The sequence below is a fragment of the Hordeum vulgare genome, chromosome 2H (assembly GCF_904849725.1).
Source record: "Hordeum vulgare subsp. vulgare chromosome 2H, MorexV3_pseudomolecules_assembly, whole genome shotgun sequence".
Lineage (NCBI taxonomy): Eukaryota > Viridiplantae > Streptophyta > Magnoliopsida > Poales > Poaceae > Hordeum > Hordeum vulgare.
In genome coordinates, this window is record NC_058519.1 from 642596837 (window position 1) to 642606719 (window position 9883).

Sequence of the window (9883 nt, forward strand, 5' to 3'; positions counted from 1 at the left end):
AAACATTTTTCTGAAATTCCAAACAATATTTTATATTGCGAACTTTTTTATGTATTTTCTTGTGAATTGGTGAATAATTCAATTTTTGAATTATCAAACATTTTTTTAATTGCATTAAAGAAATTGCTCAAAATGATGGAATTTTTTTGATTCACGAATGTTTACTCCAAAATTACGATTTTTTTAATATGCAAACATTTTTAAAAAAATCCTGAATAATTTTTGACTTCGCAAACATTTAATGTTTTATAAAATTTTTATGTAAATATAATTTTTTTCAATTGCGAAAGTTTTTTTGATTTATTTGAATTAGAAAAAATAAAAAGAAACAGATAAATAATAATTAAAGTACTAAAAAAACAGGCCCCCGCCCATGGGCTGGCCCAAATGGATGTGTTGTTTATTTTCCAGCGAGCAGACCGTAGTATAGCTGGTCCCTATGCTTTGGCCGGCCCATGCTAGGATTCCTATAAAACGTTTTCTATAATTTATCGGTGGCATTGGTGGGTAATATTAGACAATTTTGAAGGCAATATAAATGACGTACCACAGAAGCAATATTTGCTTTATTAATACTAGCAAAAAAATCCGTGCGTTGCAACGGAAGAGAAAATAACACACGCTTTGAACGTAATATATTAGCACATTTGTGTTGTCGACGATGACCTCAGTGCTCATACAACGAAAACGCGTTTGAATGTACAATCACTCGGAATAAGATGAGAAATATGTTGTTTCTTCCCACGAGATTTTCCGAAGATGTGCATGTGTGGTTAACGATGTTTTCTTTCCTCTCGATTTGGTTTTAATTTAATGGATATTTATTGCAATTCGTATGGTCGTCGGAAAGAGAGAGAAAAAAGACAGTGCATTACAGATTAAGTTTGCACCAAAAATAATATTTAAGAAGTATTCAACAGCTAAAAATAACATCCTATTTAGATTCTACACATTTTTTTAATCAAATTTCATATATAACATGTTAAAATCGGAGTTACGGTTTAAAAGATATGGATAATTTTGTTTTAGATAAAATATGGATTGATTAACTGGAAAGTCAGGTTTTTTTTGTTAAAACAAAAAAACGTTTCGGCTGACTTAAATAGGGACGACGGGTTGATTACGTGAAACATCAGGGAGTTTTCTGTAAAATGCAAAAAAACGGTTCAGCTCTGCCTAAAAGATGGACCGCTGGTTGATTATCTAAAACTATGAGGACTTTTCTGCAAGACAACAGAAAACGGTTCGTTCTGACTTAAAGTTGGACTGCGGGTTAATTAACTGAAACGGCGAGGGCTTTTCTGTAAAATGACCGACGACGGACGACAGAAGCGCTGCGCGCTTTATTATTAGGGGAGATTAATAGGTAAAGATGTGAGGCGTTCCTTGGCTATGAGTGACACTTTGACCTATGGCTCAAGTACTGTTCCGTCATACCCGAGGTACTCGAAAATGAAGTGTGGCGGGGCCGAAGTGTGTAGGGTGGCTGTGTCTAGTTACCTAGCTTGTCGGCACCCTAAAAGAAGCTAAATGAAAATTGGTCCGAGGAGTACATTCCCAATGTACCTATCAAAGATCCTCCCCGCAAAGGCATCGTTTCTTTCTCACATGAACCCTCGCGAAAGAGGTACAACTGCCGTTCGAGGACCCGAGCTCGAGAGGGAGTTATAGTGATTAGGCTCGCTGCCAAGGTGACTGTTTTACATCACCATGGGTAAACCTTATTTGATGTCACGGTGATGGCGCTTATCCGAGGAATTTAGCATCTACAATAGTGTGCCCACCCCATGTGGCAATATACCCGCGTCCATGACTTGTCCCATGCCATTGGAGATGGGTCCACCCATGGTGATGTAAAACACCATGGGTTTAATGGATCGCCGGGATAAGCTCCCCGACCCGTCATCTGGAAGGCCGGAATAGCGAGTGTGATCTGGACCGTCCAAGGACTCCAATGCTAGCGTCATGTACCAAGATGATGTCTTCTATCGGGATGGAGGTGATGGTGAGGAAATCGCCGTCATCGTCAACCGCCCGTGCTCGATCTTGATCCAAAGTAATGTGGTGGAGACCCTAGGCCCGACTCCAAACAATCGAGCAACCGACACTGCTCGGGCAGCAGATATTTTGGTCGTCCGCCGTCGAAAGGTTGTTGAACTAAGCATCAGAGGCAAACCTCCCAAAGAGCCTCAACTCAAGCTCGTCCCCAAACCAAAAGGAATCCTGACCTGAACATATATAGGCGAGGTTGGTACTTCTAAGCAGGTACCTTGCAGGCCTCCTGCTTCCTCAATGCAAAGATTGTGTCATTTCCTCACAAGGTTATTTTTATTAGGAGATGCCATGATACCCATCTTTATATATAGATCCAACCGTGCCGCAACGGCCGGATCAACAGTTCCTCCTCCTCTAACGGCTTCAGGGGGAGCCTAAGGTTCCACCCAAGAAGAGTCCTCGGCGATGTTGGCTACTCTATTTGAGGGCGAGAGCATGCTACACGTCATCGGGAAAGAAAAGATTTCCTGAACAACAATGCTTTCACAACCTAGCAACAAGAAGCTCTTCGTTTCGCGGACGAGTGTCGTGGACATTAAAATTGGGGGCAATTTGTCTAAATCAGTTGTAAAAATTTGATAAAATTCTGATTTGTGATGTTCTCTGTCACAAGCGTGAATGTTGGGGTAAAAGATGGAATTAAGTCTTATATATTTCGTGCCACATACATTGAGAAAACATGCACTTAGATAAGAGATTATATGGTTGGTGACCACATACAATAAAAAAAGATATTTGAAAAGGAGGCATGTTTTTTTTGTGTGGGTGAGGCATGTTGATTTCTGAGATGCAATAATTAAAAGTATTTCCATGAAGTAATAATAACGAATTGTGGAGTTCACATGAAGTTTCCAATAAAGTTATTGTACATTTGATTAAAAAAATTAAGTGTTGCAGTTGATAGTTTGTCTAAAAATTAATGTATTGCCAGAGACACACATTGTACATTAACACATACTAACTACTACGGCGGAGGGAAGATGACTCGGGTAACCTAACAGACCGTCGCTATCCATGACTCATCGTACGAGTTAACATGTACTCCCTCCATTCTAAAATATAAGACATTTTAGAAATTTTACTAGAAGACTACATACGGAGCGAAATGAATGAATTTATATTCTAAGATATGTCTATGTACATCCATATGCAGTTTATAATGCAATCTCTAAAAGGTCTTATATTTAAGAACGGAGGGAGTATTAACTACTAAGGGGTAAGGAAGATGGCTCGAGTAACCTGACAGACTATCGCTACCCGTGACTCATTGTATGTTAACACATACTAACTACTAATGCGTAGGGAAGATGACTCGAATAACCTAACAGACTGTCGCTACCCATGATGCAATTAAAAAAAAACCGGTAGAATTATAAATCCCTCAAAAAAAGGTAGAAATAGAAGAATTTGGAAAGAGGGCTAAGACATGGTTGTGGGAATAAAGGTGGTTGGAAGGAGGGGTGAATAGAATAAAATCCTGTCGTGTTATTTCTTGATATATGTAATTACTATGTTTTTCTCGTTATTCGGTGGCAACACTGGGACATTCAGCTAGTTTTAGAACCCATAAATATGTTTACAAGAATAGAAGAAAGGACATATGCTACCGGCTAACACCACACCACCACCGATTGAAAAGGAAACTAATATGAAAACACCTCACTTCTGCATATGAATGATAAATTCCCTCGATAAATCATTGATGAAAACGCACAACAATGGTTGGCGCCAAGCGAGACGACTTCCCGGCTTGCTTACAATCCCACCTACTACCTAATTTTTGTTTTGTTTTGAGGGGTTTCAATCCCACCTACCTACTCGACCTGCCGCATCCAGTGACCCCTCCGTGGGCACGACCCGGTTAAAGAGAGCTGAGCACGAGGCCCAACCTTCACCGAACGACAGTAGACAACGATGCATCAACAGCCAACGAGTGCTATACTACATATATATGACCAGGCTTTGTAGCATCAATCAGAAGCCTCCCTATAGAGAAACAGCAAGATAGCTAGCTTCATGCATTAGAGGTTTTCGTCAGCTGGCTAACTAGAACTCTCTCACATGCTCCTCCACTATTCAAGTGCGCATGCCACAGACACACTTGGCATGTATCGGTCGGGAGTTCATTGTTCATATAGATACAGAGTGAGTTGCAAGAGAGTTGGACAGGTAGATTTGGATTAGTTCGTATATAAGACGGCCGCACGTACGGAGATCGTTCAGATGGGGAGCAAGAGTTGGCAGGAGTCGAAGGTGCTGTGGCACATCGCCTTCCCTGCGATCCTCACGGCCGTGTTCCAGTTCTCCATCGGCTTCGTCACCATCGGCTTCGTCGGCCACATCGGGGAGGTCGAGCTTGGCGCCGTTACCGTCGCTGTGAACGTCATCGAGGGCTTCGCTTACGGTGTCTTGGTACGCATCAACCCAGGCAGGCACGCCGATTACCATGCATATATTCTTCATGTTTATGAATGTGTATAGACATGTTTTAAAAGTATAGATGCATCTATCTTGTTTCGTATATAGATCACATTAAAATGTCTAAAAAATATATTTAAGAAACGAAAGAAGTATATGCTAGCGTGCATTCCTACTTGCTACCTACTCTCTCCGTTCCATAATATAAGTCTTTTTAGAGATTTCACTAGAAGACTACATACGGATGTATATAGACATGCTTTAGAGTGTAGGTTCACTCATTTTGCTCCGTATGTAGTCTTCTAGTGAAATCGCTTAAAAGACTTATATTTAGGAACGGAGGGAGTAGCCACTAACTCTGTTTTAAAATAATTGAACTTCTCAGTTGCTCCTAGGTCAAACTTGTTTATGTTATGCCTTGTCATTCCCACTTGCTAGCTAGCTACTAACTCTATTTGAAAATAATTGAACTTCTCAGTTTCTCCTAAGTCAAACTTGTTTATGTTATGCCAAGTCATCGTATCATATTTTTTTAAAGAGTTGGTCAAATTTAAAAATGTTTGACTTGAAAAAAACCTAGAACTTCAATTTTAAATATGTTACATCCTACCATTTGGTGTTATTACACCCACGTCTTACATACTACCATATGGTAGTATATATACCACTTTACCATTTTTAATATATTCATATACTATATCTAAAAAAAAATTAAATGACCTACATGTTTGTTGGTTACCCATGAGCAGGGAGGTTTGGACTACCTGTATGTGAGGGGTTGGGGCCCTGTAGGGTAGCAACGCCATCGTAAAAAATCCATGTAGATGAGTGGTTATTGAGAAGACGATCGATTAGATGCCGATCCAATGGCGGTAGCCACCGAAGATGAAGATTTTGAGGGTGGTGGAACGGTGGTGTGGTAGAGAGGGAGAAAGTGAGAACGAAGAGAGGCTTAGGGTTGACTGCTAACAGAGTTAAAGAAAAATGAAATAAACTAATCTTTACCATGGGCTTGTAATGGTAAAAGAGGAGTGACATAGTGGATTGTTTTTCCACGCAAACTAGTCTAGTGTGTTCCACACACAGAGTATGCATGAGCACTGTGTGGTGTGATGGTGTCACTAGCTACAACACGGTAGTTATTCAAATATTTGTAAAAATGCCTCTAAAGGTTCATAGAACGCTAGAGAAAATCTTGACAGTGAATGATAATCTCATGGTTATCCGGAGTCGACTGACAAGATCTTTGGAGGCGTTTTGCGGAAAACACCCAAAAAAACAAAAAAAAAACAGCAAACTAAAAATCAAATGGACAGAACCCACCTAAAACCAGGCACCCGTTTGACTACACGTTGCGTGGCGAGGAATCAAACTCAAGTATTCAACACCTTATGTATAGATGAGTGGTTAATTGGGAAGACGTTCGATTGGAGGCCGGACACAATGAAAATAACCACCAAAGATGAAGATGACAAGGATGATGGACCGGTGGCGTCGTCGAGAGGGAGAAATGAAGAACCAATATAGTTTAGGGTTGACCGTCAAAAGAGTAAAACGAGAAATGAAATACATTAATATTCACCGCACGCCTCCAACGGTAAAAGAGTAGTGACTAGAGTGGATTTTCTTTCCACGCAAACTTGTGTATTGACTTCCACACACAGTATATGCACCGTGTGGTGTGAGTCTTGTGACGATATGTCGGTGAAACCCAACACGAGTCACGGCCTCGTTTGAATTTTACTCTTTCCCGCGCACGCATATGTTGCAACTACTCAAACCACGCGCTAGCTAATGACGCAAGGGGTTGCATTTGCAGGTTGGCATGGGAAGCGCGCTGGAGACGCTGTGCGGGCAGGCAGTCGGCGCGGGGCAGGTGGACCTGCTCGGCGTCTACATCCAGCGCTCCTGGATCATCTGCGGCGCCACCGCGCTGGCACTCGCGCCGACCTATGTCTTCACGACACCCATCCTGCGGGCGCTCCACCAGCCCACCGCCATCTCCGCCGTTGCCGGGCGGTACACACGGTTGGCTCTCCCGCAGTTGTTTGCCTACGCCGCCAACTTCCCGCTGCAGAAGTTCTTCCAGGCGCAGAGCAAGGTCTGGGCCATGACTTTCATCTCGGGCGCAGGGCTCGGTCTCCACGTCGCGCTCAACTACCTCTTCGTCACACGCCTCGGCCATGGCATCTTCGGTGCCGCCATGATCGGGAATTTCACCTGGTGGATCATCATCGTTGCCCAGTTCACCTACCTCGTCTCCGGCTGCTTCCCGGAGGCGTGGAAGGGGTTCTCTGTGCTCGCCTTCAATAACTTGTCCGCCTTCGTCAAGTTGTCACTCGCCTCCGCCGTCATGCTCTGGTTGGTGCATCTTTCAATTCTAGGCTTGCTACACGATTATAATTTATAATTCAATCAGCAAGCAGATTAATTTGAATTGTGTGCACGATGTGTTCTTATCTAGCTTGGAGCTGTGGTACTACAGTGCAGTGCTCATCCTTGTGGGTCTCCTGAAGAATGCTCAACTCCAGGTTGACGTCATGTCAGTTTGGTAAGCAGTTTTTATCTGACGAACCTGCACCTAACTAACTATGCACACAACGTTTCGAAGAGATAAATCGGGCACTTTTCAGCCATGGTAGTTTCTAGTCAAAGATTAGTTAAAAAGTGTTAGTTTTCGGCACGAAAAAGTGAAGTAATAGTTTGTAAGCATGGGTCGATGAAATGTGGTATTTTTTTTTAATTAAATACTCAGATTAAAAGGTACTCTCTCCGTTTCATAATATAAGAACGTTTTCCAAGCTGTTTTGAAAAACGTTATGAAATTATGGAACGCAGGGAGTATATATCCGACTCTTTTTCTTACGTGATCATTTCTAACTTTTTTGCAGCATCAATTACCAGCTCTGGACCCTGATGGTTGCAATAGGCTTCAATGCAGCAGTGAGGTATAAATAGTGCACGCAACAACACAAATAGTATAGAAATAGACGTACAAAATTCATTAGTAATTTTGCTAATACGAAAGTTCTCGAGATGCAGCGTTAGGGTGTCGAACGAGCTGGGCGCGAACAGGCCTAAGGCGGCCAAGTTCTCGATGATCATAGCGGTGTCGACGTCCGCCGCCATCGGGGCGGTCTTCCTGGCCGTGTTCCTCATCTGGAGGACCGAGCTGCCACGGTTCTTCAGCGACAACGACAAGGTTGTGGGGGGAGCAGCAAAGCTTGGCTACCTTCTTGCAGCATCCATCTTCCTCAACAGCATCCAGCCTGTGCTCTCAGGCACGTACCACTACGCCAATCAGTTACCAATTTTTATTTTACCCAGTGATCCCAATGACAATTGGAACATCTGGCTTTGCAGGTGTGGCGATAGGAGCAGGGTGGCAGACGCTTGTGGCGTTCATAAACATTGTGTGCTACTACTTGTTTGGCATCCCACTGGGAGTCCTCTTTGGCTTCAAGCTAAAACTTGGTGCAATGGTAAGGGCAAAACCAAATCAACTTCAAATATTTATGGATACTTAATTAATTAGAACGGCCAATCTGATTCTAACCTGCTCTGAATATACAACAATGTATCTCTGCAGGGGATTTGGGTGGGCATGTCAATTGGCACGCTGCTGCAGACTGCTATACTTCTCATAATTTGCTTCCGAGCCAAGTGGGAGAATCAGGTGTGCAGTACTACACTAGTATCACTCGATCTTAGTCCCTTTTTTCTATGGATAATGACTCGATCGTAGTTGAGCATATCTTTATTATATAAGAAATCTCTGATCTTTTTACGGTGCAGGCCATGTTGGCCGAAGGGAGGATAAGGAAGTGGGGAGGAAGCAGCGAAACACTGCCGGCGGCCACATCAACGGCGACAAACGATATCACAGATCAATAATCAGATGGTTCCTGTATTCAGATTCGACAATGCTATTTATATGTACATGAAAACACAGGTAGATAGATTATCTGTACTGTTAATGTTAACGGGAAGTCCGTCCTCGTTTCGTTCGCTCACGTTATCCGGATCGATTTTTTTCCCAGTGGAACTCTGTTTCAGATTTCCACTCTGGATTTTTCCTCTCTCGTCCCCGTCGTTTCTCTGCTTATAGCACGCACGACCTGCAGTTGCTGTTGTTGCCACACAGCCGCCATATCGCCGTTGTCGTTTCTCCATCCAGTAGAACCGCTGCAACAACTTTTACAATTTCAGGTTTTCGTAAAACGGAGATATGTGCTTGCAATAATCAGGTTTGGCAGGAGCGTATACAGAGAGAGGCTAATAAAGTACAAAATGATGGTGAGTTGTGGATTTGATAGATGTTTGGTGGGCTTGCCGACGCCAATGCAGGATGATGTACGGTTGAGGTGGTGTGAAGCTGGGTGAAACCATGTCTTGGCCTTGTGCCGTGACCAGCGATGGCGGCGGCTGTGGCCGTCATTGACCTTTTTAGAGGCATCATTGCTTCGTTCTCCCACCCCTCCTGCGCGGATCTGGCCAGCTCGGCCTTTTCAGGAAAACTTTGATCTGTGATCGGACGATGACGGCACCTTGGTGTCGTATTTCCTGATGAGGGCTTCGTCTTGGGAGCTTGGCGTCGGCGAGTACGACCGGTGGATGGCGGTTGGCGGCGGGTGTGACGTCGAGGCTTCTGTGGAAACGATGATGGTGAGAGTGATGTGGGTGGCGTGACAATGGTTGCGGTAGTCGGTACTTCTTCGGCGTGTTCACGGTTTTGTCTCGGTTTGTTACTTGCTATGGAGTCGAAGCTGCGGCGGCGGGGCCCTGTAGTATACGATGACTCGCAGCAGGTGGACCGTTCGGTGATCTCCCGTGGCGCCAGCCGTGCCTGGTTTTGTCATGCAGAACTCTTCGTCAGAGTCGAAGTTGCGTCTTCTCGACGCGGGTGGTTGAGATTTTGACATAGATCTTCATGCATCTTCATGTGTCCTCTTCAATGTGGGTTGAGTCGACGATCGTCTACGGCGGAGTCAGAGTCGTTTGCTAAGAGTGTAGGGATGACAATGACGCCTACACTTAAAATAATGTCTGATGTTTTAAGAAAATGTTTGGTATTTTCAAAAATGTTCAGTATTTCCCAAAAATATTTTAAATATAAATTTATTTTTAAAATTTTAAACTAAGTTCACGTTCAAAAATTCTTAAATTTCGATAATGTTCTTGATTTTAAAAAATGTTACAAACTTCAAAAAATTGTCGTTCTCCAATCACTGTTTAATAATTTAGAAAATGTTCTGTATTTTCGAAAAATGTTCTTGTTTTTCAAAAAAATCTTGTCTTTCAAAAAATGTTCGTGTTTTCAAAACTTGTTCGCCTTTATGAATTTATTTAGGATTTTTCAAAATTGTTTTTATTTTCAAAACAAATCTCAAGAATAAAAAATGTTCAGGCT

At 42.8% G+C, this 9883-nt stretch overlaps 1 protein-coding gene across 1 annotated transcript; it reads left to right on the forward strand.

Annotated features, from left to right (window-relative positions):
• The first annotated feature begins 4032 nt into the window (after positions 1-4032).
• LOC123428259 (protein DETOXIFICATION 29-like) lies at positions 4033-8476 on the forward strand. The gene is made up of 8 exons (XM_045112448.1): positions 4033-4467; positions 6293-6834; positions 6938-7024; positions 7365-7421; positions 7516-7754; positions 7837-7955; positions 8063-8149; positions 8269-8476. Exons 1-8 carry the CDS (start codon positions 4279-4281, stop codon positions 8365-8367), a joined length of 1419 nt encoding a protein of 472 aa, XP_044968383.1. The 5' UTR covers positions 4033-4278; the 3' UTR covers positions 8368-8476.
• The last annotated feature ends 1407 nt before the right edge of the window (positions 8477-9883 follow it).

Coding starts and splice junctions, on each gene's coding strand:
- LOC123428259 (XM_045112448.1), top strand. CDS start 4,279: ATGGGGAGCAAGAGTTGGCAGGAGTCGAAGGTGCTGTGGCACATCGCC. Junction 7,422..7,515: donor GGCTTCAATGCAGCAGTGAG/GTATAAATAGTG, acceptor CTCGAGATGCAG/CGTTAGGGTGTCGAACGAGC. Junction 8,150..8,268: donor GAGCCAAGTGGGAGAATCAG/GTGTGCAGTACT, acceptor TTTACGGTGCAG/GCCATGTTGGCCGAAGGGAG.